At 50.0% G+C, this 27,370-nt stretch overlaps 7 protein-coding genes across 7 annotated transcripts; 5 read left to right on the top strand and 2 right to left on the bottom strand.

Annotated features, from left to right (window-relative positions):
- The first annotated feature begins 1,365 nt into the window (after positions 1-1,365).
- SEPMUDRAFT_146966 (MFS general substrate transporter) lies at positions 1,366-3,916 on the top strand. The gene is made up of 4 exons (XM_016903994.1): positions 1,366-1,891; positions 1,949-2,123; positions 2,195-2,362; positions 2,415-3,916. The coding sequence occupies exons 1-4, from the start codon at positions 1,517-1,519 to the stop codon at positions 3,260-3,262; spliced, it is 1,566 nt and encodes a 521-aa protein (XP_016763078.1). The 5' UTR covers positions 1,366-1,516; the 3' UTR covers positions 3,263-3,916.
- A 281-nt stretch (positions 3,917-4,197) lies between these two features.
- SEPMUDRAFT_36834 (uncharacterized protein) lies at positions 4,198-4,794 on the top strand (the record flags this gene model as incomplete). The annotated part of the gene is made up of 3 exons (XM_016908650.1): positions 4,198-4,345; positions 4,490-4,564; positions 4,628-4,794. The coding sequence occupies 3 exons, from the start codon at positions 4,198-4,200 to the stop codon at positions 4,792-4,794; spliced, it is 390 nt and encodes a 129-aa protein (XP_016763077.1).
- Positions 4,795-5,886: 1,092 nt separating this feature from the next.
- SEPMUDRAFT_59248 (uncharacterized protein) lies at positions 5,887-10,050 on the top strand. Its single transcript, XM_016909487.1, has 2 exons — positions 5,887-6,459; positions 6,509-10,050. Exons 1-2 carry the CDS (start codon positions 5,899-5,901, stop codon positions 7,970-7,972), a joined length of 2,025 nt encoding a protein of 674 aa, XP_016763075.1. The 5' UTR covers positions 5,887-5,898; the 3' UTR covers positions 7,973-10,050.
- SEPMUDRAFT_38325 (TIP49-domain-containing protein) lies at positions 8,462-9,883 on the bottom strand (the record flags this gene model as incomplete). The annotated part of the gene is made up of 1 exon (XM_016908701.1): positions 8,462-9,883. The coding sequence occupies one exon, from the start codon at positions 9,881-9,883 to the stop codon at positions 8,462-8,464; it is 1,422 nt and encodes a 473-aa protein (XP_016763076.1).
- Positions 10,051-10,388: 338 nt separating the features above from the next.
- Positions 10,389-13,478, top strand: SEPMUDRAFT_79113 (ARM repeat-containing protein). The gene is made up of 3 exons (XM_016910211.1): positions 10,389-11,468; positions 11,514-12,581; positions 12,627-13,478. The coding sequence occupies exons 1-3, from the start codon at positions 11,187-11,189 to the stop codon at positions 13,269-13,271; spliced, it is 1,995 nt and encodes a 664-aa protein (XP_016763074.1). The 5' UTR covers positions 10,389-11,186; the 3' UTR covers positions 13,272-13,478.
- Positions 13,479-20,317: 6,839 nt separating this feature from the next.
- On the top strand, positions 20,318-23,944 carry SEPMUDRAFT_146962 (uncharacterized protein). Its single transcript, XM_016903993.1, has 2 exons — positions 20,318-20,424; positions 20,561-23,944. Exon 2 carries the CDS (start codon positions 21,326-21,328, stop codon positions 23,468-23,470), a length of 2,145 nt encoding a protein of 714 aa, XP_016763073.1. The 5' UTR covers positions 20,318-20,424; positions 20,561-21,325; the 3' UTR covers positions 23,471-23,944.
- Positions 23,945-24,254: 310 nt separating this feature from the next.
- On the bottom strand, positions 24,255-26,944 carry SEPMUDRAFT_130728 (uncharacterized protein; the record flags this gene model as incomplete). Its single annotated transcript, XM_016902370.1, has 1 exon — positions 24,255-26,944. The coding sequence occupies one exon, from the start codon at positions 26,942-26,944 to the stop codon at positions 24,350-24,352; it is 2,595 nt and encodes an 864-aa protein (XP_016763072.1). The 3' UTR covers positions 24,255-24,349.
- Between the last annotated feature and the right edge of the window lie 426 nt (positions 26,945-27,370).

The following is a 27,370-nucleotide window of genomic DNA, read 5'->3' as shown; positions in this document are numbered from 1 at the left end:
GCAGTCGTGATGACCGGCAGTGATGAGATTTCGGCACCGGATGGCGAAACGATCCAATACCGTGCACGAAGTAATGATCCAGGACGTTACCGCTTGACAGCAGCGTCGCCCTCGTCGCGTCACCCTGTTCGCATACTCCGCAGCCATCGACTCAACAGCCTGTGGAAGCCGAGAGCAGGAGTGAGATATGATGGGCTGTACGAAATCGCAACGGGACTGCCCCAATATTGTTATATGACTCCCCATTCAGCATATCGAGCTCCGCTAAAGCAGCATATGGCAGGTACAAGATCACTGGCTGGTCCCTGAAGACCAACTTCACAAGCAAAGAAACGGAGTACATAGTGAAGTTTCAACGGCTCCCGCACCAGACGGGATTCGAACAGGTGTTGGAACGACCATGGGCCGAAGAGCTCGAGGACTACATGGAATATAAGCGGATTCGTGACGTGGAGCATATGAAACGGAAGGAGAGGCATGATTCGGGGCCGAGGCCCAGGTCAACAGGATTTCTCTGAATGGGACACGGTCGACGATGAGGTAGGAGATAAGGTAAGATACCAGGTAAGGTAGTGATGATATCTCCCGTCCTGCAGTAGAAAGTGCAAGAAATTCAAGAATCGGCTCACACTCACTCCATGACAGGTCCCTCCCTGCAATCATCAGTCCATGTGCCGATGTCGGCAATTGAAAAGGGTGTCGGAAGGCTCTTTTCAGCCTACCGAACCGCCCTCCACGTCGGGTCAGGCAGGACCACGTTAGGTATGGCAGGCGGGTAAGAAGGGCCGTGGGGGCCGACGGGCGGTTCTTGCCTCGTACCTCTCTCTCAGTAGCTTGCACTTGCTCAGTTCAGTGGCAGTTCTATAGTGTTGGACAGAACCGCACGGCAGGCACGTCTCACCGTCTCACCACTCACCACTCTCCACTTCCAACTCTCCGCTTCCAACTAGGAGGTAGGAGGTAATCACCCACTAACCACTGCCCATTGACCACTCACCACCGCCCAAGTGGAGTCGCCACTCATCCACTTACTCACGTCTGCCACCGTCGTTCCTTCCGAGTCTCCATCCACTACACCCATTCTTGCCTCCCCGATCCAACCGACCAACGACACCCTCCAGAGTGGAGCCCGGTGTGGAGTAGCAGTACCACCTCCCTTCCCAGCTAGCAGGTAATAGGAGGCATTACTGTGTGATTGCATCCACCATCTCCAGAGTCTCCACGGCCCACACGCGCACTCGAATGTTACCCATGGGGTCACCGGGGCCGTCGACTCGGTGGCACGGTGGAGTTCGGTAGTAAGTGTGATTAAATACATTAATCCCCTACACATACCTCTTATTCATGTGCTGCTGCTGCTGTTGCTGCTTCTTCACCGCCCGAGTGAGAGAAGAAGAGAAAATCACTCTTCTCCTGCCTTGTTTTTGTTTCTGTTTTCTTTCGTCGTTCTCCTCCTCCTCCTCCTCCTCCTCTTCCTCTTCCTCCCAAGAACAGGAAAACAAAAAAAGAAACAGAAATGGCCCGCGTCACTCACGACCAGCCTAGCGACCGCATCTCGGGCGACGACGGACCCGACGATAAGAACGTCACCGAATACCTGGACGAGGTGGTCGACGATGTCGACAAGCGTCCGCAAGGCTTGGAGCCACCGCCCCTGGTGCGAGCGATGAGTCCGGCGGAGAGAGAAGTGCTGGAGAAGCAGTTGACGAGGAAAATCGACATTCGATTGCTCCCACCCGTCATCATCATGTATATTCTCAACTATCTCGATCGCAACAATATTGCCACTGCGCGACTCGCGGGAACTCCGGGGCTGGAGGAAGATCTGGGTCTCACAGATTCGCAGTATGAGACGTGTGTGTCGATTCTGTTTGTGGGCTACATCTTGATGGTATGTGACAGCCGTCTCTCTCTCTCTCTTCAATGGAACAAATCTGACAGGATGTAGCAAGTACCCAGCAACTTGTTCCTGAACAAGATCGGCAAACCGGCCTTGTTTCTGCCCGGCATGATGGTCGTCTGGGGTATCGTCTCGCTGTGTACGGCCGCCGCCAAGAACTTTACCCATCTGGTCGTCATTCGATTCTTCCTGGGTTTCGTCGAAGCCGCCTACTTTCCTGGATGTGAGTTCTCATAGTAGTCCTGCGGTCATTGCTGTGTGTAGCACCCGACGACTGACCTGCCACTTTCTTAGGTCTCTTCTTCCTCTCCTGTTGGTACACTCGAAAGCAACTCGCCTTCCGATCCGCCGTCTTGTACTCGGGTTCCCTCATCTCGGGTGCATTCGCTGGTTTAATCGCCGCGGGTATCACTGATGGCATGGATCGCAAGCTCGGCCTTCCGGCGTGGAGATGGCTCTTCAGTATGCGTGGTCTTGTCTCTCTCGTATGTTCACCACTAACAGCATCATGCAGTCATCGAAGGCGCTGTGACCGTTGCCGTTGCCAGTGTGTGCTTCTTCATCTTGCCCAACTTCCCCACGACCACCAAGTGGCTCACAGAGGAAGAACGTCAACTCGCAGTCTGGCGCTTGCAGGAAGACGTTGGTGTTGACGACTGGACCAGTAGCAAAGACCAATCCTTCTTCCACGGTTTCGTTCTGGCCATCAAGGACATCAAAGTCTGGATTCTGATGATTATGCTTCTCGGAGTAGTCAGCGCCGCGTCTGTCACCAACTTCTTCCCTACTGTGGTCGAGACACTCGGCTACAACAAGATCAATTCGCTCCTGCTCACGGCCCCTCCCTACATCCTCGCAGTCTTCTGTGCTTTTGCCAACGCTCTACATGCAGACAAGACTGGAGAACGATTTCTGCATGTCACGCTACCATTGCTCGTGGGTATCGCAGCATTCGTCCTCGCGGCTGCCACCACGTCCGTGGCTCCTCGATACGTCGCCATGATGCTCATGGTTCCAGGAGTATACACGTCCTATGTGATCATCCTGGCCTGGATATCAAACACCATCTCGCGTCCACCGGCCAAGCGTGCGGCCGCGATTGCACTCATCAACGCCGTGGCCAATGCTTCGCAGATTTATGCTTCGTACATGTACTCTGGAGGACCGAGATACATTATCGCATTCTCCGTCAATTGTGGAACTCTGGTCCTGTCCATCATCATGGCGGCTGCCTTGCGTATCATCTTGGTGCGTGCCAACAAGAAGCTTGACCGAGGTGAAGCCGTAGAGGCGGTTGTATCAGGAGTGGTCGACCCGAGTAATGCTCCCGCTGTGACAAAGCGCTTCCGATACCTGGTCTAGAGTGGTGGAAGCAAGTCAGCGGCAGTGGTATTGGCACAACATGTACAAATTCTTCTCGCAGCCCGCTGAACGCCAAGCGACTTAATGATCCGCATAGATTGTATGATGATGATAATGATGATGATGAAGAACACGATACTATAAAGACCAGACGCTGGACTACCGCGCGACTTCTCATCAAGACATGGAGGCTCCTCGGCCCGACAAAGCTTATTTGCACAAGATCGCCAATCCCGGCTGCCCAGCAATCCAGCAATCCAGCATCCATAGAAGGAGCCTCAGGGAGGTAGAGAGAGGACCAGGGAGGTACCCAGTCTAGTCCATCTTGTCCGATGAGGTCTAATTTCGGCTGATGCGGTGAGGGCCCGGGAGTCCAAGGACCATGCTCGATCGCGGAATCGAATATCCATTCATCAAAGGAAACTGGAACAAGGTCCAGGACTCTACTAGTAGTAGAAGTCTAAAAGGGAACGTGTTGGTGCCAATGTCCTGCCAACGTGAATGGTGGTGCTCGCAAAGTGCTGGCTGTGCTCCACTATTTAGTAGGTAAGTGAGTTATAGTTAGTAGTGGTCAAAACGTGTATCTTCTAGGAACTTCCCAGGTTACTCAGGTACCTACCTACATTACTTGACAACAACAACATCATCATCCAGTCTGCTTTTTCTTTGGTTCCAATCTCTCCTTTCAGTCAGTCAGTCATTCATTCAAGCAACTCATTCAAGCACTCCTTCTCAATCTCATCTCAACAAACACCACACACGGGACAAAAATGTTCGCCCCAACCACCCTCACCCTCCTCATCGCCGGCCTCGCCCACCTCGCCACAGCCAACTTGAACCCTCGAGCCACTGCCGAACCTTCTCCTGTCCCTCGACATGGAGCCGCTCTGGAAGAGCGAGGCTACGAGTCCTCCTCCTCCTCTTCCATGCCCTCCATGTACAACGTCACGATTCTCAGTTTGGGAAATACGACCAATAGCACGGGCGGAGAAGGACATGTTGCTGCGGGAGGGAAATTGAGTCCGTTTGGAGATATTGGAGTCGGATGTGGAGTGAATTGGGAGAATGAGGTGGGGTATGGAGGTATGTCTTTTTTCTTTTTTCTTAAAAAGCCTGTTGTGATGTGATAGGAAAAGAAAAGAAAAGGGAAGGAGGAGATGGGGAGAAAGGGGAGGCGTGTGTGTGAGAGAGAGGCTAATCATGCTAACTGGTTACTTTTCTTTCTAGGTGGTATCGATGCTGGTTCTTCGGATTTTGGACTCGGTGGAGGTTGGAAGATTACGCCGACGACTTTGGAGCTGGGTAAGTGTGCTTAACTTTTGAACCTGGGGGAGCGATTTCAGCTGATGATGAGTCTTCTTGCAGGAACGGGAATTGGAATTAGTGCCGACAACTCCAGCGCCAATGTCAACTTCAAGGGTAGTACCAATGGTACTTTTGAGCTTCGCTTTGAGTCGACTGCGCAATTTGCCTGTGGAACGCCTGCAAAGGCCGATGGCAAGTGGTCTGTGATTTGCAGCACTACAGCGTAGAGCGGGTACCTCTTTGAGAGATGGGCATGAGACTCTGGAGTTATCGGTGGGTACTGTCGTCTCCAGGGTGGTCTCGCTCCGTCGTCTTGGTCATGGCTAATAGTTGGTGCAGTGTTGGGTACGGTCGGGGTTGCAATCTACCTAGATGCATCAGCATCACTGCCATCTTTCCCCGCCCGTCAGCTTTCAGTAGACCAGAATCTAATTCGAGTTTTTTTGCTCCAGTCCGAGCATGTTGATATCTTATTGATTACTTCTTTGTCCTCCAGCATACTGCTCTTTGCCGAGGTCTTCGTCTGAGGTGAGTGCACGAGACCGCATCCGATATCCGAAGGGTTGCCGTTTGCTGGCCAGGGCGCTGTATCAACCCGAGCATCGAGAACTAGCGCCTTGCCTGAGTAAAAGAGCAATTCTATTCGTATCCAGAGAGATACGCTTTTAGATGTAGGTAGACTCTGTAGGTCAAATCCAGAATTAATACCTAGAGGGGCGAGCGTGGAGGTAATGTACCTAGGCATTTGGAACTGCGGGGCGAAACAATGTCAGGTGTATCATATAGAACTTGCTAGAGCTTCCGTTGGCTTGCACATCAATCGCTACATGTAGAGGTAGCCGTCTGAATAGCCAATACATGTTGATCAAAGGATGCATGTTTCGCTAGCCGCGAGCGGGGCAGTTGTGGTAGCATCTGGACGAAGCTGGGCTCGCTTCGTCTGTGTTCTTGGGGGACAGACATATGAGTAAGTAAATAGTGTCAATTGCGATCAGGCACTTGTGGTCGAGTCAAGGTGCAGTAGGTAGTAGAATGCGGTCGTTGCAGCAGGTCAGGTATAAATTCTTCTGTTGATAAGGAGCAGCCAATATTATAAGAGGGATGCGTAGGAGGTATGTAGGTAGAAAGAAGAAAGAAGAAAGAAGAAGGGCATAGTCTGGTGCACCGGGTGATCTACTGGAAGGGAAGGGAAGGCGGCAACACCCGAGTTGCCCCCAACAACGCACGCAAGCGCGACTAAAACTATTAACATACTATGCGCAGGACCATCCGACCATGAGAGTGATCACAACACTCGTACAGGTCCCATGACAGCAGCAGCAACACCAAACATGTCGGCCATGGACCCGCAGTCGCCATTCCGCTTTCCGCTGCGCGAGTCTCTACAGTCTCTGTCGCCGGAGCGCGTCCATAACAGCCGGTCGCGACCCGCCAGTACCATCTCCTCGAAAACTACCTCTGTCGACTCCGACCCATATGTCGAGCAATCTTCGTCACCTCGCTCGTCTCCCGTACGAAAAGCCGCCAACCTCTTCTCCGATTACGACCCGAGACGGCACAGTCCTGTGAAAGAGACCGGCTTTGTGCTACCCGCCAGCCCTTCGTTGCCAGAAATACATTCTTTCCAGCGAACACACGGCAGGACCAATAGCGATGTCCATGTCCAGGGCCTTGTTAAGAGATTCGAGCATCTGGACGTGCGCGATCGCGACGCCGAGAGTGCTGATAGGAGGAAGAGGCATGAAGCGGAACTACGGAGAGCACAGATCGGGCGTGAGGAGGCTGAGAGCGATGTCAAGAGGCTGAGGGAGGAGGTGCGCAGGCTGAAGAAGGAAGGTGACGAGGGCCGCGATCGAGAGCGGAAGGTCGCCAAGAGGCTAGATGTGGTGATGGTGAGTCGCGGTGGATGTGCATGTTGAGACCAGACTGACAGCGAAACAGGACGAGTTCGCGACCTTCAAGGAGACACAGACATCACAACTCTCGGTATACGAAAAGGAAGTGCGCAAATTACGGAAAGAGGCATTTAAGTCATCCTCTGCGGTATTGAAGTTGCAGGAAGAGCTCAAATCTACTCGGAACAGTCTCCGAATCACCCAGTCTGGATTCGATATGGAAAAGCGCAAAGTGCAGCAGCGAGAACAGCAGACATTCGACGCACAGTATCAGATGGTGGCACTACAGGAGGAGCTAGACAGACTGAAAACTCATGTCAAGACGGTTGAGCAGGAAAAGGATGCACTGAAAACAAGCTTAAAAGAAGAGGAAGTCGCGAGGATAGCTGCAGAAGGCATGATTGCACTGCCGCTTGGTAACCAGGAGGACGACGATCTGATGAGTCCCCAAGTCGTGCGAAGACGCTCACCACACAAAAGACCACAGTCACCGCTGTCAGACGACAAGGAGAATGCAGGTGTTGTGACAAAGAAGATGGTGGAGATGAAGCAAGTAATCGAACAGCTACGACTGGAAAAGACGAAACGAGAGGATGCGGAGGAGCTTGCAGAGTTCTTGCGCTTAGAGTGCAGCTTCAAGTGCTGTACTTGCAGGTCAAGAAGCACCAGCGGACACGATCTATCGCTGAAGTCCAAGCCTTTCGCAGAAGCACTCGAGGACATTCGACGCACGATGCGTTCTGTAATAACACCTCCCGCAAGCGAGAGTATCGAAGGAGCAATCTCCGACAGTGCAGTCTTGATCAAGCCGGAGCCAGAAGCGGAGCCAGAAATCGAGGCGGAGATGAAAGATGTCGAGATGGCACAGCCTGAAGAAGCCACTCTAGAGCACGATGTCGTACGCAGCATGACCATGACAGGAGACGAGGTCGATCGTGACGAGCATTGTCGGGATGCTGCGAACGATGAGGCGATCGTGGATGATGAAGAGCCCAATGCCCCCTACCCTACCCCTGCAGAGCCACCACTTCGTTCTTCCAGAGCCATCACCCCAGTGGCCTCTACAATCAAAGTACCTCTCGCTCCCTCCAGCCCACAGACACCCGGGCTAATCGCGACACCAGCACGCCCCCATGGCTCCGTCCGCACAATAACAACGACAACCACCATTCCAATGCAGTTCACTCCTGCCAAGCCGACATTCCACGTGGGAGACGCTGAGAACATTCCACCAACCGTCATGTCCCCTCAGCGCGATCGATCCGGCTCCGCTCCCACCTTTGACAGAGCGGCTGCACTCGCGGCGATAGCGTACAGGAGAGGCAGAGCCAAGAGTATCGCCGATGGGCAAATGACGCCCCGGAAGCAAATGCTCGAGGGTCAAGTTAGCATTAAAGATAGAAGGGACATTTCGGCGCCGGCCTTGGGGCAGCAGAAGAGCGCCAGTATCAAGCGTACTGCGTCCAAAGGCCACAGTGGAAAGGTTGGAAGCGCGAGCAGAACGAGGTGAGAGCATTCTGGATGGCGCATCGGCATTGTATATACCCACGGATTTTTTGCAATCCTGGTTTGCTCTAATTCTTGGACGACTTGGGGATGATGGAGCGATACCAGGTACCTCCTTACCTTTTTTTACTGTTGTGGGATCAAGCGTTGGCGCTCCGGCGAGTTTCTGCACCTTCTTCATTTAGGGGTTTACAGGGCTTCATAATTGCACTTATTCACTACGTATCTTATCTTACTTCTACGGGACATGTGGCTGGTGTGCTCCTTTTTCAACTGCCATCATCATTCGCAGTAAGGTATTCTACATCATTATTCTTACAATGACGGCGTGCACGGGGGCTGCAGTGTGCTTGAAGCGGCTCAAATGCCGAGAATCCCCGACCATAGGTACACTAGGTAATTATGGTCAGCTATACCTAAGCACTAGGTAGTAAGCAGGTTATCGCGCCCGGTCTCTCTGGTACAAAGTGCCTACTTTCTGTAGATCAGGTATTCATGAGACTTCCATAGCATCACCATTGCTGACTCCATTCGCACTGGCGCCGAGAGTGACTCCTCCATCTTCACCAATCAATCTCGTTTCAAATTCCGTCACAAACTTGACACTTCGGGTAGGATCGTAGAAGAGCTGATAGGAGCGCGAGACATCGTTCACTTCGACCTCCTTGGCTTTGCGTTTCTGCGCTAGCAGATTCGATGTCGTGATGAGATTGCTTGCGTATCGGAGACCAGTTTCGGAGCCAATTTTGGTGAGTAAGGCCATGGCGTCGGCGGAAATGTCAATGTCTTCTTCTAATGCTCGCAGTTGCAGGATGTCTCGAATTTCGTGATCTTGGTATGGTTGTGTTGAGATGATGACTACGCGATCCAGGAAGTCGAGTGGGAGGCCGTGGGGACTTCGGTAGTTTGTGCCTCGGATGGTCGTCGTGCCACGATTCGAAGCCATGATAATGATCGGTGCCAATTCGTCCTCGAGAGCACGGTTGATGAAGCTGAAACACTCAATGTCAAGCATGTGCACCTCGTCGATGAACAGTACACCGGGCACAATCTCAGCTTTGCCCTCTTCCTTCCATTCTGCCACCTTTGTGTTGATTTGCTCGCGGACTTCGGATCTGATCTCGCCAGTGTCGCCAGAGAAGAGTGCCAGAAAGCCTTGCGTCCGGCTGTTGATCACGTCTATCTCGTGAAGTGATACAGTGTGCACGGTTTCTCGACGCACTTGCAGCTCACCATCAGGACATTGGATGAATTTGGCATCGGACCCTACTGCGTCGTAGTCGCGACTTCTGGTGTAGCTCCTTCCCAGCTTGGTAATTCGGCCGCTAGCTTTGTCAATGCTAATGATGTCGCCTGCCATGACCTTCTCCTTGGTCATGCTATCGATCATGCGAGTTCCCATATCGTACAGTGTCTCCATGTCCGTGGTCTTGAGCGTCAGCTTGCCGCTCTTGTTGTTTCCTGTGACAGATCTGTCAATCTGGATCTCCACTACCTCTCCCTCAATGACCTCGCTCTCTTCTCGTATCCGTACCGCAATGGACTTGCGGAATGCTTGCTCTAGCGCTTCCGTTTTGCTCATCTCCATGCTGAAGATTTCTGATGATGCCAGCGCCGTAAAAGGTACATCCTCGCCCAACTCTTTACTCAGCCCTATTGCAATCGCAGTCTTTCCCGTGCTCGGAGGTCCAGAGATGAGTACGGCGCGACCAGCGATTTTGCCTTCCTTGACCATTTGGAGAATTACACCAGCAGCCTTTCGCGCCTGCTGCTGGCCCACCAGACCACCCGCTGACGGCTTCGGTGTGAGAGTGTCGGGCGTGAGACCCAGACCTCGGACATGTGAGTGCGCCGCGATGAGATTCAGTCCCTGCCGCTCCTTCGAGTCGGAGACTGTGGTGATGGGTGCAGCCATTGCGTTTGGAGTGTTGCGCTCCGGGCGCTGTTGGCGTGTTGTCCGAGGAGATTCCTTGTTTGCGCAGACCGTTGGTATGCCGTCGAGTAGATGATATGGTGGTATGGGATCGAAGCGGTCACGCGTTGGGATACGGCAGGGGTGGTATGCGACCGGATGGTGTGGACTGTGGAGATGAATTGTTGGATGAATTGTTGGAAGAAAGCTATACAGGACAGGAACAGGGTCGCGAAGAGGACGCGCTTGTTCGCTTAGTGCTTGGCGCTCTGCTCGACGCTTACCAGACCAGTTGACCAGGTACCTGAGACACCTTCACCTGTATCCCCGAGGCGCACACTTCACGACAACTGGAACCTGTCACCTACTCTCACAGTCTCACTGCATCACAACTACCTTACATGTAGTCTAAGATACAGTGACAGCGACCATGGTTCAAGGACCATCGTTTGCGGCCATCGGTACGCTCGGCGACCTGGCGACTCCAGTCCATGAAAGGCTACGGGTCGCTAAGCATCTCAAGAATCTCCTCATTGGGCATAACGAGCGTAAGGCGCTCGCAGTACGCAACGGCGTGGTTCAGCCGCTCGCCGACATCATCGCCTCGGGATCGAAGGGAAAGCGAAGACTGGAGCTGAATGGCGTGTCTCTGCATGCCCATGAAGACCACGCCACGGCAGAGGAGGATGTGAAACTGCAGGCCATCCTTATTATTGAAAGTCTGGCTTCCGGAGGTCAATCCCAGCCTCTCTGTGCTGCCAATGTCCCGAAGTTACTGGTTGAGATATTGTCAGGAGAGCCGGGAGGACGTATAGTGACTGCAACCCTCCAGGCGCTGAAGGCACTGGCCACCTTTTGGTCGGCTACAGACGCGTTTTGCACGCCCGACTATGATTTCTGGCAGTCGTTATTCAATGTGGAAAGCCTCGAGGTGTTCCAAGCACTTCTGCGCTCGGCGTCCAATACGCATACATCGCAGCAGCAGCTGAAGTTGGTGGCGGAGATTTTAGCTGAATTACCCGAGTACAATTGCGGTGGTCCAAAGTCTCTAATTACAAACTGCGGGCTGCTTGACACACTTGCATCCCTGCTGGTAGCCCATGCTGTTGAGCATAAGATCGTATGGTATCGTGGTAACAGCTCGCATCTCCCGCCTGCTCCATCAGAGGCATGGCTCCCGAGCATTCTGGCAGCGATTGCGTCTATAATCACTGGCTCCAACTATCGAACTCATCGCTTTGTCCTCTCACCTGCCGTCCGCGACCTCTTCCTCAACTCTGGCCCAGACAGCACTGATCAGCGGACTATGCTAAGCGCCAGGAATGGATTTGCCAGTCCTTACGAAAGTAAACTGCCGCCTCTACACATTCCAGCTTTCAAGACGGTTTCACACAGCCCAGCTTCGAGTGCATTCCCGGCTTTGAAAACGTTGCAAGGCTCAAAACACGGCAGTGGCAACGGCAATGCAGAGATATCAAATTTGGTAAGCGACATTGACCACTCCAATGCGGTCTGTGGCTGGCTCTTGGTGCTTACGAGGTCTCTACGCGGCTACGACCGTCTCTCTGCCCTGCGACTCCTCGCGCTTGTTTCCAATGCCATTGATGCCGATCCTGCAGGAAGCTCCACGAAGACCGAGTTCGGGCAAAAGACCAAAGAGCGGCATAGGCAGCTCGCTCTGCTGGCCGTGCCTTTGGCGGTGCAGCTCGTGCAGATAGCCAATGATGGCAAAGTCACGGACAAGGCGCTCGACCATCAGACCCTCAAAGTCATTAAGGAGCAGGCCTGCAGTGTCCTCGCACTACTGATTGGAGGTGTAAGAGAGCTGCAGATTGCGGCTGTCGAGGCCGGAGCTGTCAAGCATGTCTGCCCAATTCTCAAGAAGAGCTTTGACAATGTCACACCAGCGAGGCCCATGTGGTCAGTAAGCTCCAGTATGCAGCCAAACGCGAATGCTTCGATCTCGTGCCAGCCCGGAAAGATTACTTTTCCGCCCGAGGTGGGCCATGCGATGCGGTGTCGAGAGAGTGCGCTGAGAGGACTTGAAGCCATTGCTGCAAGAGAAGACATCCATCGCAAAGCTATCATTGACTCAGGCGTTGTCACGTGCATTATCGATTCTCTCAAGCCGCTACCAGAACATACACAATTTGACGCACACGGCAGGATCAAGCTTACGCCCAAAGATGGAAACACGACACGGGTGATACTTGCGGCATGTCGCGCGGCTCAATCCATGTCCAGAAGCGTGAGCGTTCTGCGAACCAGTCTGATTGATGGTGGTATTGCCAAGCCTCTCATTACACTTCTCAACCACGAATCTCTCGAAGTGCAGATTGCTGCTACCGATGTCTGTTGCAACTTGCTGCCCGACTTTAGCCCTATGCGGGAGGATCTGTCTGAAGGAAATGCGATACGCACGTTTGCGGAGCATGCCCGAAGCAGTTCTCCAGCATTACGGCTTTCGAGTCTGTGGGCACTGAAACACCTAGTATACAATTGCCCGAAAGAGACAAAGCTAGCAGCTTTAGAGGAGCTGGGGACCGGGTGGCTAGTTGGCATAATTCAGGGCGAGCAGCGAGAAAGTGTGGGTGGTGGAGTCAGCGTTGGGCTTAGCACTCCTAACGCCGCTGGAGAGCAAGTCGATTTACTGAATCCCTCTTCTATGGATCTTGACGAGCCCAGCAACGATGCAGAAGAGGTGATGGACGAGGATGATGAAGACGGAGAGGTCCTGTTTGATGAGGCATCGAGCACACACTACCAGTCGTCGCAACTACGCTCTACTCTTAATCCTCCGCCTCCTGCATTTAACAGCAAGCGTTATCTATCCAGCATACGAGAAATGGAGCAAGGCGGAGAGTATACATCACGACGGGATGAAGCAGCGATACAGCAGCAAGCCCTGGACTTCCTTCGTAACTTCATCAACGGCGAGGACTGTACTGCGCTTTCCGACCACCTGATGAACGAGATTGGTAGTGCGAAAGTATATGAGCTTTTGACCTCAAAACTTTCGCCCGTGACTCGCTCTGGCGGGCGACAAGTCTACAACACTACGGATCTCGTGCTCAGCACAATCCACGTCCTCATACACTTGGCAAACGCCTCTGCGAAACATCGACAACTACTTGTGGCGCAGAGACCGCTCCTACAAGCCATGTTGCCCCATTTCAACCATGTTGATCATCGGATCAGGGTCATGAGCGTCTGGGCGGTGAATTCGCTGACCTTTATCGAAGATGGCGATGACCGTCGCGATGCACGTCAGAGATCCCAGGAGCTCAAATCTGTTGGAATTGAGCAGGCGGTGCGAAACTTACAGAATGATTCCAATCTTGATGTACGAGAGCGGGTCAAGACAGCTATCAGGCAGTTCGAAGCACTTTGAAGGAACAACATCAAGACAAACGGCTAGGTTAGGTAGAGGGCAGTTTTTTTTGAAAGTCTTTGAATACCTAGCGCTATCCCTGGAACACAAACAACACTATAGACGAGCGTCTTCCGCCTTGGACTCTTGACAGTGAGAGTCTTGGAAGTAGCTAGAAAACACTTTTGAGCAGTATTTTTGTACGGGGAGTATGTACAACAATACAACATCTAGACCAATATCCGTCCATCCTCCCATGCACTAGCCTCAGAATGTTCAGTGTCGATGGCGATACAAGAGATTGCAGCTTCAGCAAACAACGCATAGAGATGTCCATCAGGCGGATGAACCTCTCCAGGTACCGGCGTTCGTTGATATTCTCTCGTCAATAGTAATTGTGTGCTGCGAGGAATATGCCTCGGATAATTGTTGACCGGTGGGTGCACTGTTAGCTCTCCTGCGAGGATTGTGCAAACGATGGGTTGTGCAAACGGTAGTAAAAGATATGTCAGGTAAAGGTATGCAGTGTTTACTACTGGTCTTGCCGGACTACTTACCTGACCTTTACGTTACCTCCTAGGAGATCAGACCATAGAGACCATGCAGCATGTGCGAGACTTGGATCACGATGGGGGGATGAGTAAGTAAGTACCTAACCTGGGTAACCTAAGCCGCGGTAATCGGCTGCGGGCGGTTGCTACTAATGGATGTAGATAGTTTAGGTAAAGAGTCTTTCACCTCGTTCTCATGTCAGTTCTTTTTTCCCTCTTGCTTCACCCTTGCAAGGATATGTGAATGATGTCTATATCATTGAATGGTGTCTACGGCGTGGAGACTGCTGATAAGACTGTGTGTCTACGTGGTGCTGTAGTAACCCCTCTAGAGGATAGCAGGATGTCCTGAAGTCGGTACCGTATCATGTTTCGTTCTCGGTTACGCCAAAAACAGGGTCATGAAATCCTTGCTCTGTTCTCACTCGTGTCTGTGGCCATATGCGCTTCTTCCTGGGAGGTACGCGTTGCAGTCGTCGCGGATCTTTCATATGGGCTCGCGTTGGGGATATATGGCTGGCCATAGGAGGTAGGCTACGCTACCTCGCATAAGTGGCCGTCCGGACAGTCTTTGGTACGGTGTTATGGGTCTGAGTCATGGTGTGCAGTAAGGGAAGAGCTCTGAGTGGAACATGTTTCCGTCATCTCTACCTCGTAGGAGGTTACTGCCGGATTTGCATTCCAAATGGGTGAAAACCTAAGACATCCGTAACCTCATCACCTTGCTTGCACAGCTTGGCTCTTCAGAGGTGCCATGTCTCGGGCACGGTGCTACCATCTAGCCGGACTGTGAGCCAAGGTTGAGAAGAAGAAGAGGGAAGGGCGCAAATACGGCCGAGACGGCCTTCTGGAGCGAGCTAGTTCTCGGCACAATGCTCTCTATCCACAACCAATCGCCCCGACCTATTCTTGCCACGGAATAGAGCGTGAAGATTGTCTGTTACATGGACGGTGGCTGATCACGTTCTAAACTACATTCGAGAGACGTTTTAGCGATGTCTACTAAAGTGGGGCTATACAGCGGATAGGCCGGAGGATCAGGAGTTTTGGACGGAGCGCCAATGTGGCCAACTGCTACGAATGTACCTTACCTCTTCTTTCTATACAGTACCTTCTATTGTTTCAACCTTATATTACCTTACCGTCGCCGTATGCGGCACCTCACTATCTCACCGTCGCCGCCGTCGCCGTATGCGGCATATAGCTTTATTACTGCTACCGCTTTGTCGGTATAAGTTATATAATAGGTCGCCGCTACTGCCGTTACTATTACTATATATATACTACTACTACTACTACTACTACTACTACTACTACTACTACTACTACTACTACTACCGCAACTATACCCTACCGAGCTAAGTAAGAGTACGCTCGCTATAGTACTCGTTAGCATACGCTAACTAAGCCTATATAGTATTATTACGAACGTAACGCTCGCGCTCGAGATACTATAAGAAGGCAACGATACTATAACTACGTTCGAAGCGCTACAAGCCTTCGAAGCGTACTATAACGAGAACGACGACTTAGATCCGGCAGATTAGATAGATAGTTAGATAGATAGTTAGATAGAGCCTCTAACGCCGGATCTAATAGTAGATCCGACGCTAGATAAGAGTAATAAGATAGATAATATAATAGATAATAATACCGAGTATAACCTTCGGCCGGTAGCGCTGTCCTTAGTAGCGCTGTCCTCGGTAGCGCTGTCCTCGGCGGCGCTATCCTTAGTAGCGCTGTCCTCGGCGGCGCTGTCCTTAGTAGTACTGTCCTCGGCGCTTATTATAACTTACTACTAATACTCTCTCTCTCTCTATAGTAGTACCCTGCCTATTAATCCCTACCCTCGCCGCCCTACGACTACTAACGCCGCCGATTTCTAGTTTTGCGCTACCGAGAAGTAGTAGGGCTAGCTTAACGAGGCGAATAGCGAGGATACTAAGAAGAAGAAGGTTACGAAGAATAACCTATAGAAATTCGACTAGGCCGGCCGAATTATAGAGACTTATAAGGGGATTAACGCGCTAGATCTATACTATTACTATACTCGTCCGGGCCTATCCGTTCCGTATAAGGTAGACCGGATAAATAGTAAGATATATGCTTATTATAAGCGATACGCAAAGGTAGGGTATAATGCCGGTTAGCCTATAGAAGATATAGATAGTAGTAAGCTAGTACGTCTTACTCGGCGAGTCGCCGCTATCGAGGTACAAGTAGATAGCTTAGATAGGTACGCGCGTAGTTAGATTAGCTTCTTTAAGGGTAGATTTAATTAGGTTAGCGGTAAGATATATGCCCTCGCTACTCGGCTATAGCCCGAGAGGGGTATTGCGCTACCGACTATATTAGATTAGGCGGCTAATAATAGTAATAGTACTGTTAGTAATAAGATAGCCTAATATATAAATAAGTAGTAATTCAACTGTCTAATATTTTCTACCTTTAGCGCCTATCTATCCGCGGGACCGCGAGTATAACTATAAGCGTTAATAAGTCTTAACCCTAAGCCCTCGCCGCCGCCGCCGCCGCCGCGGCTCTTCTTGTTACTATACTAATCTTCTCTCCGTCGCTGTCTACTGCCGACGCCGTATTGTTGTCGCTATTATTAGTATTATTAGAGAGGTTATATACCTCCGGCGGCTTCCTTATATCTACCGTTCGATATGTCTACCCTAGGCCCTTCTCCTTCTTAATAACTAGCTCGTCTTGTTCGCGCTTAATACTCTCGATTAGTACGGATAGCTCGATTATCGTTAACTCGCGTATCGCTAGTATTAGCGACTTCGTAGGTAACTCGCGCTTAAGTATAGTACTACCTCTATCCTTACGTTTCTTCGACTGCTTTAGCTACTGTCTTAGCTGAATTACGATCGTAATCTCGTATAACCGAGCGGCTGTCTTAGGCCTAGGTATTATAAAGACTACTATAGAATCCTATACATTCGCCGTTCGGTAAGGTAGTCGCTTTCTACGATACCTTAAAGGGTTTCTCGTTCTCGTCGAACCTAGTAGCTAGTATTACTTGCTTAAAGTCGGGTATTAGTTAGAGCGGCTAGGCCGGTAGATCGTCTAGATCGATATAGTCGAGGAGGAATTCAAGAAGAGTTTTAGTAGCGTTATTAGCGAGCCGGTTAGAGTTAGTAAAGTTATTAGGTACAGTTAGGACGAGCTACGGCGATTCTAGCTCCTATTTTACCGTCTTTGTCTTCCGTTCTACTCTCTATATCTAGCGTTAGGTATAAACCCTATAGGTATATACAAAGTTAGCGGATAGTCGTATTAACGTCGCTGTCGACGACGTTACTAGCGCGGACTGTTAGCAGTAGGTAACTAGCTTAGCGCCGGCGTAGAGCGTAACTACGGTAGCGGATTTCTGTTAGTAGTATACGTTTGCGCTATTACGCTCGTCGTTCGCGTACTATAGAATTATATTAAACGTCTGAAACCCCTAGTATTATTAAGTAACTCACTAAATCTCGTAGAGGGAGGTAACTGCTTACTTTTACTACCGGGGTAGGCATTAATACTATCGGTACGCGCTATAGCGATAGAGCTAGTACTATCGGCCGCTAGGGCTTAAGTACGGTTAATAGCTCTCTTGTAAATCGCTCTCTTAGGCCGTCCGGATTCAGTTGTAGGCATTAGCTACAATAGGTAAACTTGCCGAATGTCGTCTTATAATAGATCTACGTCTTAACAGGGCAGTGTTCGGCCTATAACTCTAGTAGTTATAGCGGTTAGGTTAGTATATTAGCGATTATAAAGAATGTAGTAAGAGAGGAGGTATAAGTAATAGGGTATATATTGCCTTACCGCCGCTTATAGTTAGAATCGCCGAAGAAAAGCCTATAGAATTTTCATACCCCTAAATATTACCCCTAAATACTAATCTATTAGTATTACTATTATATAAACTCGAACTCGACTACTCTAGCGTTACTATTTACGATTAGTTAGCTAGCTATATCTCTAAATGCCTCTACTACCCGACGGATAGGTATCTAGTCTCGTATAGCTAACGGCTTTTTAAGCTTACTAAGAATAGGTTAGTGCCTAGAAGCAACGTAGGCACCTATTAACCCTCGCAATATAATGTATGCCGACTCGTATATACGCTCGCTAGTTAAGTTATCGAATAAGGCTCTATTAATAGGTAGAGAGAGGCTAGAGGATATAAGCAGATTAACCTTATACTACTTATATGTCTCGTTAGGAAGAAAAGCCTCTAAATCTATCTATAATTAGTAAGCAGTATAGCGAGCGGAGGTAATTTACTTACTAAACCCTTCTAGGCTCTATTCGAGCGTCTCGAGAACGGCTTCCGGTATACGTACCCCCTATAGCGCTACGCTATATAGCTCTAGATAGTAATATAATACATACGGAATACCGGGAACCGAGTACGGACGGTTCGCTTGCTTATATATCCGGTAACAATTCTATATAGATACGAACTCCTATACCGTCTTACGTATAATTGCTACGTAGATAGCTAGGAAGGCTATACGATCGGCTAGCGAGTTAGCTTAGTATAACCCTCTCTCGTTAAGAGTCAAGACTATAGAAGTACCCTCTCTATCTATTAAGTACCTTAGCCTACTAATTCTACTATACCTCGATACGCTGATTTATCTTACTCGTACTATATCGATAGTACTTACTAAAAGTAAGCTCTAGCAATATCGGGCTATCGGCAGACCGCGGCTCTATAGTAACTTATTCTCTATATCGTACGCAGTACGACGAACTATATAATACGCGTCCGCGGCTAAGAGAGTCTCGTCTCTACGGTCCGAACGTAGAATCAATAGAGCTACGCCCCTATAGCGTAGTATAGCGATATATTAAGCGAGTACTAAAACTGCTAACCTGCCTATAATTCCTATATAGAGCTACTATATATAGCGAGAGTAGACGTCGATTGCGCCGTAGATCTAAATACCCTAGTGTTTAAACTTGTAGTAAGCGTCTATCGATAGCGTATATATTGGTCTAGGGGTAATAATAGTACTATATTGCTCTATAGCTTTGTCGCGCCGCCGCTGAACACCGTTAGGATTAAGTAGTTTGTATATACGGTAGATACGGTCCCTATAATAAGTTAGGCTACGATTCGGCTATAAGTAAGTAAGCGGTATACCTCCTAATTAGGTTCGTCTTCGAGCGTAGGTATACGTAGAGGTTCCTCTTGCTATATACTTCTACCGACGATTTATTTAGCTCTTCTACGAGTATAGCCGCAATCTCTACCTCTGCCGCTACGTATTAGTCTACTAGTACCTGTTTTATAAACCCTAGCTCTTTGCGTATACGCCGGTAGGTATGTATACTAATATTCTAACCGTTAATATAGAGAATCTAGCTAGCCTACGCGTCGGTAAGATATAGGTAATAGTAAGTATAAGCGATTCGGAGGTATAGGGCCTTAGTACTACTTAACTCGAGTTAGGTTCGTACTAGCGCATTCGTTCTTATAAGCCCCTATAAGCTTAATCTATAGTATAATATATAGAGCTCGATACGGACGCCGAAGGTAGTAAAGAGATCCTTACGAATAGACTAGTATATATATCTATTCGTATATAGCTCGGTAATAAACTACCGGAATTCCTTATAATCTAGTACTTAACTACTACGAGCTCTAATAATTCTACTACGACGACGAGGTATAATCGTAAGCGATAGTAAGGTAGACTACGAGCGATAGCGATAGCGACGGTAAGGTAGGCGACAGGGTATATATACAGTAATAGTAGCGGCGGCCGCGGTAGTAACGGTAACGGTAACGGTAACGGTAACGGTAAGGTGCCGTATACAGCGACGGCCGACGGCCTAGTAGTAGCGGTAGTAACGGCGACGGCAACGGTAAGATAGTAAGGTGCCGTATACGGCGACGGTGAGGTGATATAAGGTTGAAATAATAGAAGGTGCTGTATAGAAAGAAGAGGTAAGGTACATTCGTGGCAGTTGGCCACTTTGGCGCTCTTTAGTTTTGATTGGCTGAGCTGCGGTTTGCAAATCTGTGGGTCTGGGCGTCACCAAGGAACAATACATACACCTACCTCCACCTCCTACCTCCTAGATATGCTCAGCTTTGCTCAACCATCACCACCAGAATGCGTCAGCCAATGCTAGACTGGACTTTTACGACCTCGCGTAGGAGGTAGTGTGGACAGCGTTGTAAGAAAGACTGTGAGCCTATCGTGGGGAGGCGGCAGAGCAAACACGAGGTCTGATCAACATTCATGAAACAGCGAGTTGACCTGTTTTCATGTGATGGACATGCGAGTTGTATGGACCACCAGTTTGCGGGCCGATGATGAGTACACTTCACTTCACTATCTATGGAGACTCAGGGTCGGGGTCGGGGACGGGGACGGAGTCGGTTGTCGGGGTCAGGGTTCTGCCACTTGCGTAGGCGATCGACTCGTGTGACGCAGTCTCGACCAGCCATCTCAGGCCCATCAGTGATCAATTCCTTCTTCTCCGCATCACATTGACCACAATACGACGTCAACCGTGGCCTGCCATGTAGTAGGTGGTAGGTGGTGGTAGGGACAGGAGACGCCATAATTACATAATTTTGGCAGCCATTCAGGCCAACCACTTGGAATCTGGTAGGTGATACGACCACCACGACTACGGCATGTCTTGCAAGTGACAATTATCCATCCCATATGCTCCCAACGAGCCCGGGCTATACCTCCTATACCGTCAACAAGACGAGAGAACATCAGACTGATCATGTGAAAGTGATGCAAATGCACTTCCTGGCACTCTCGACTCTGGTACAGCCGTACAAGCATGGCACGGCACTGGGCGCCCAATGCGGATTGTTCACCTCACCAGACCCTGTGCCGCGTGTGAAGCGAAGAGCACGACTCAGGACCAAGCATGGCCGATGGGCCTAGGACGAGGGTGGCCCCGGAGGACGAAGTGTATCATGACGACCAAGCACCACAAGAGCCGGATGTTGTTCCCTCCAGCACAAGATGTTCGCAAATCAACGCACAGTACTGGACTGGTACCACAGTGGAGGGAACGCAGCCAGATGCAGGTACTGACTCAGAGGCTCACCATCAATGCACGGACATCTGTCACTTATCCGCTTTGAGCATCGTTCATGAATCATAGAACCGCTCAGCATGCTCGAATGAACGGGTATGATGCAGACCTACATATTCCTACAGCACGACCGAGTCAGCAATGCTGCCCTGGAGGGCTCTTGGGGGCCTGCTGGGCTTGCACTCTTGGGCATCGAGTGGCTTTAGCAAGTATCGATTCAAGCTGCAGACTCCACGTTGGAAAATTACGAATACTACCGCCGTACGATGACGACGTCTTCCAAAGCACCATGACCGAGTCTCGTGGACCGCCCAATAGCTGAGTATAACAAAGCTATCTCGCATTGTCCCGTTAGTTCTTCCTTACTTTACAGAAAAAACACATTCTTCATTCTTCATTATTCATCAACATACACACACACACACACCGCTCTTCAATGCATAATAGTCGTGCATGAAGACTGTCACATTCAGGAATCAAGCAGTTCCGCTGAGCATGGGATTTTTCGGCAAAAACGCCAACACTTCAGCTATTGGTCGATTGAACAACAACCACGGATTGAGTGTCATTGAGGAGAAGCAGGAGAACACCAAGTCAAGAAACTCCATGATGAGGCCTGCAAGTCGAGGTACCAGTCGGTCTCGCCCCCCAGGTAACACTGGCTTGAACTCCAATGGAATCAGCTTTAACAATGATTCGTCAGATGACGGGATCGACACCCGCCGTGACACCCAAGTGAAGGTCGTCTCTATCAACAACGGGACTGGCAACGGTCGTGCGTCCTCGTCATCTGATGAGTCACCCAACTCTGGCTGGTCGAACAAGGGCGGGGACAGTTCAGAGAGCGAATACAGCACCACGAGCACAGGCTCTTCTCTGAGAACCGAGGCGAAAGGCGGAAACAACAACAACAACAACTCGAGCTTCAGCTCAACGCCGGTGGGGAACATGTCGAGCAACGGGTCGTCGAACAATAGCTCGTCAAACAACAATTCATCGAACAATAACTCGTCGAACAACAACTCGTCGAACAACAGCTCCTCGAACAACAACTCGTCATCGAATAACGGCAACTCAAGCAACAACACATCGTACGGAGGAAATGATAGGAACGCTTCCAGTACAGGCTCCTCGTCACTGGGCTCGTCGAACAACAACAGCTCTGGAATGGGCGGTCAGAGCAACAATTCATCGCTCGGCATGTCAAACAACACTTCTTCGACTGGTGGCTCGGGCTCAACAGGTTCATCGTACGGGAGCAGCGGCACGTCGTCGGGTAACAACATGTCCGCCTCGTCGAACAACAACAACAACAGTTCTTCTTTGGGAGGCTCGAACAATACCAGCTCCACTCAGGGTTCTTCTAACAGCGGCTCATCCCTGAGCAGCAACAACAACAACTCGTCCATGGGCAGCAGCAACAACTCGTCCATGGGCAGTGGCAACAACAGCTCGTCCATGGGCAGTGGCAACAGCTCGTCGATGGGTAGCAGCAACGCCAGCTCGTCGATGGGCAGTGGCAACAACAACTCGTCGATGGGTAGCAGCAACAACAACTCGTCGATGGGTAGCAGCAACAACAACAACTCGTCGATGGGTAGCAGCAACACCAGCTCGTCCATGGGCAGTGGCAACAACTCGTCCATGGGAAACAGCAACAACTCATCCACGACGAGTTCAAACAGAGCAAACAACAACAACTATGCGCAAGACAACTCTTACACCGATTCATCCTCTGGCTACAACTCTGGTGGCGAGGCTCAACGCTCCAAATCCTACACACGTGACTTTGGCACTGGAACTGATGACCTGAAGAAGCGATCCGGCACTCCAAAGGGTTCTCAGCGCACAGGAACGAATGGCAGATCCAACTTGTCCCATTCAACCGCTGCCAACAACAACAACAACAACAACTCGTCATATGGAAACAACAACAACAACAACAGCCACTCTCGCAACGGCAGCAACGCCAGTGGATACGGTGGCAACAACCAACAACACAACCAGAGTGGCTGGAACGGTGATGCGAATCAGTACACTGGCCGAGACAATGCTCGCGACTCTGGTCACGACTGGAATCGTGATGAGCAGAAGGCGTACGACGAGGGTGCGCGCATTGCTGCCAACGAAATGAAGCATATGGATATCAACGATGATCGCGATTTTAATAACAACAACAACAACCACAGCCGTGGGGGTCGCAACGATGGATACGGTCGTAGCAACAACAACAACAACCAAGGCTATGGCGGTGGTGGCGGTGGTGGCAGAGGCTACAACACTAACAATTACGGAGGAGGCTACAGCAACAACAACTCCTCCCACGGCCACAACGACCGCGGATACGGCTACAACAACAACGACCGCGGCTACAGCAACGATCGCGGAAACGGCCGCTGGAACAATAACAACAACCACAACAACAACAACCACTACCGCAACGACTCCCGTTCACGAGGCCGCCGTGACAGCCCTCCTCAACAGCAATCTCGCTTCAACACCGACCGCAAAATGGACGTCGCTTATGAAGCCGGCTACGAGGATGCCATGAGGAAAGTGAAAGCCGACATGATGCGTCAATTCGGAAGAGATTACTAGATGATGCATGATGTAAAAGCAACCGCATCTTTCCCTTACTACTACCAGCAAACAAGCATTATGTCTGTCTGTACCACAAAAGTGTTGAGCACTTTTTGCTGTTATGACGGAACAACTACGAGTCTTACGCCATGAAAGAGAGAAATCGAACAAGCACCAAGAATACGAGAGAGCGATCTTACCAAGATGGAGGAGGAGGAGGAAGAAGAAGCTACTGCTAATCTAGGACCTCGGAATCTGACGAGAACCTGGGTTGTTGTCGTGGTTGTTGTCGTTGGTATTTGGTTTTTCTTGCCTTGTGTACTAGTATATACCCAAACCTTTTTTTTTACAAAGCAACCCTTTTTGGGGAGAGAGATGTCTTATGTACAATTAGTTTCCTTTGTTTTTGTCATTTAAAGATGGATGGGATGGGGTGGGAAGGTTATGGGATATGAGTGAAGAAGAAAGAAGAATTATTACTATCTATCTTGCCACATGTCTCATTGTCATCATTATATTATGTATTGGAAAAAAAAAGTATTTGATATCTTATTTGTTGTTACTTTACCTACCTCGTTCTCGTTACAATTTGTGATTGATTATTTTCTTTGGTGGTTTCTTTAGGTAGTAGTAGGAGGTAGTAGGAGTTCTTACTTACTCACCTACCCGACCTAACAAGTAGCTCCATTTCTTTCTTTCTTGAAAAAGGTTGATGATACGGCATTTCACGCTTTCATTACCCAGATACACACATACATATATCATCATCATCATCATCATCATCATAAATGCATTTCCTTTTCTATCTATCATACTAACTAACTACACGACCTAGCCTGTCACCTGTCACCCTTTCGCTAGAGCAAACTGGGGCAATTCAATTCAATTCAGGGTCGGTCATTGTTGTTGTCGTTGTTGTGCGTCCTCCTCTAGAAGGATATGTCGTGGTGATGCCGTATTGAGACATTGCTGCTGCTCTGTGTACTCGGCAGTAGAAATGATTGAAGCGGGATTTGGAATTGTTGGAATTGTGAGTGGTTCTTCTTCTTCTTCTTCTTCTTCGACCGGACTTTCCGGTGATTCGTTTGGCGTATCTTCATCGACCTGACTTTCTGGGGATGTCGATGCTACGCTTTCAATAGCGATCGCTTCTTTGGGAGTTTCTTCCTCTACTACACTTTCTGACGATGTCGACACTGCTGGGCTCTTAGTAGTGATCGCTTCTTTGGGAGTTTCTTCCTCTCCCAGACTGTCCGGTGATGTCGACGCTACGCTCTCAGTGGCGATCGCTTCTTTGCGAATATCTTCCTCTTCCAGACTGTCCGCTGATGTCGATGCTACGCTTTCAATAGTGATCGCTTCTTTTGCCGTTTCTTCCACTTCAAGACCGTCCGCTGATGTCGATGCTACGCTTTCAATAGCGATCGCTTCTTTGGGAATTCCTTCCTCTAATACACTTTCTGGCGATATCGACGCTGCTGGGCTTTCAGTAGCGATCGCTTCTTTGCGAATATCTTTCTCTACTACACTTTCTGACGATGTCGACACTTCTGGGCCTTCAGTGGCAATCGCTTCTTTTGGGGTATCTTCCTCTCCCGCATTTTTTGGTAATGTTGACGCTACGCTTTCAGTACTGCTCGCTTCGCTTGGAGTTTCTTCCTCTGCTATACGTGCCGCTGATGTCGACGCTGCGCTTTCAGTGGCGCTCGCTTCATTCGAAGCTTCTTCTACTACACTCTCTGACGACGCAAACACTGCATCTTCGGTAATACTTGGCAACATGGCACTGAAGCTTGAGGTGGTTGAAGTTTCGACGGCGGCAGTTGTGCGTTCGAAGATTGACTCAACCTGCTCTATGGCCGAGCTTGCTACGAAAGCAGGGAGTGCAGGCTGCGCCGGACTCGAAAAGCTAGGTTTGGAGGTATGTTGGAGCGTGGGAAGGGGTGCGTCGATGTGCTCATATATAGGAGGTGGTAGAGGAAGACTCGTCGTGACCGGTCCGAGAGAAGCTCGTAGACCGAAGAATAGAGTCAGCAACGTGAGACCGAAAATAAGGACGTTTCGCTTGTCCTGGGCCAGAAGAAAGATGTAGTTCCGGAGAAGTAGCGAGAGTGGTATGTCCTTGCGCGGATACACTGGAGGCAAGTCGTCGGCTTTTCTCGAAACTGGATGCAGGTCCTCTTCGACGGTGTTCTCCTTCGATATGGACATCTTGTGATCAGTTGGTTTTTTGAAGTCCTCCTGTTGCTCTCGCCCGTCTCTGCATGCCTGTTCGTCCCACATTTTGGCCTCTCGTACACTTTCGACACGAAATTGCTCTTCTGCTGTTGTTGCTATTCTTCGCATCTCCTCCTCTTGTCTTGCATTCTCTTCAACTTCCTCCTTCAGCGTTCTGGCGTCCAAGGACTTTCGCACATCCTCATCGATCCACGGCATAATTTCAATATCAACACTCTCCATCTCCGACCACGCGGCAGTCCACGCGGAGGCTCTCATCAGTCCGTTCGCTGCAAAGACCTTGATGCTCCATTTTCTGCCACCTCCCACGGCGGTACTAACAGCACTGAGATGGCGATGGCATGTCCTGCATGAAGTGCCATCGTCCACATCCTCCACGCTAGATCCCACACCGGAGTCTTCAGAAGATGCAGAGCTCGAAGATTCTCGGGCGCGAAAATGGCCGCACTTTGTGACTCGCTCTGTTTTCAGTTCAAGTGCTTCGAGCAGCCTTTCTTCCAGAAGTTCGTATTCGTCCTTGGGGTGTGGAATAAGAATGCCACGTTGAAGAATCGTTGACGAGAGTCTTGATTGGAGAAGCTGCAGACTCTCCAGCGTGTCTCCTGACAACAACTCTTCCATAGTCTCCTTACTCCAACGCAATTCAATCGGCAAGAGCGTCATATGAAGCAGCACAAGAGGATATTCTTTCTTCTCTTCCTCCTCCTTTTCGTGAGCCCACTTTGGCCGCCTCGGACTGCCTTTGACACTTGATTTTCCCGAGTTGGGAGTGCGTACGCGTTGAGATGAGAGTAGAGATCGCCGCAGGCTCCGTTCTGAAGGCGTAGGCGACGACATTTGCATTCTCCTCACCGACTCTGGCCTCCGAAATGAGGGTCGAATCGTCATAGGCGTGTATGGCTTATGCATGACTCCTTTCTCATTCGCAGGATCCATTTCGTAGGCCGACTCTGGGAGGGATGATATCGAAGCAAAAGTGAAGACTGACTCCCGTCGTTCGTCGTCTGCGTCATCTGTATCGCGATCGGCTCCTCTTTGCAAGGCGACATCCTCCTCATCCTCCTCATCCTCTCTCTCATGAAGACGGCCTTGGCTTGAGTAGCCATCCTCTCCTCGTTTCAGCTCACTGTACGCGCTGTCGGTTCTCGATAATGATGGTCGTAGCTCTTCTGGCAAGGAATGTGTCTTTGTCTTCATTTGCTCTTTAGGGTCATCATCTCCCTCCACCTGGCGCGTCTTGCTTGGTTTAGCCATTGACCCTCAGCCGTTACCGTCTGCCAGTGGCAGGGCAGTTGAGCGAGAGTAACGTTACTGGCATCAACGTTGAAGTGCTCCGTAAACAAACAGCTTGCAGATTGTTGCCATGACAACTATCCAATCAATCAATCACAATCATTATCATCATCAAACATCGACATAGAAAAGCATGGAAAAGACGACGTGCATGATCAATTATGTCAGACTGGGTCCTCTTGTCATGTACTACAGGAGCCATAAACATGATGCTGTGCAATTCATCAATTTATCATAAACAGATGACTTCTCGGTAGGTTTCAGATCAGGCAATCTACTCGCCAGCGTATCTCCTTCAATGAAGTTCAATCATCTCCAAGTACAAAAACGGCAGCTTTTCATCGCATTTCCAGCCGAAGATGCGAGGCACAGAAAACGATTACTGAA

The sequence above is a fragment of the Sphaerulina musiva genome, assembly GCF_000320565.1.
Source record: "Sphaerulina musiva SO2202 unplaced genomic scaffold SEPMUscaffold_2, whole genome shotgun sequence".
Taxonomy (NCBI): Eukaryota; Fungi; Ascomycota; class Dothideomycetes; order Mycosphaerellales; family Mycosphaerellaceae; genus Sphaerulina; species Sphaerulina musiva.
This window is presented reverse-complemented; position numbering and strand designations above follow the sequence as displayed.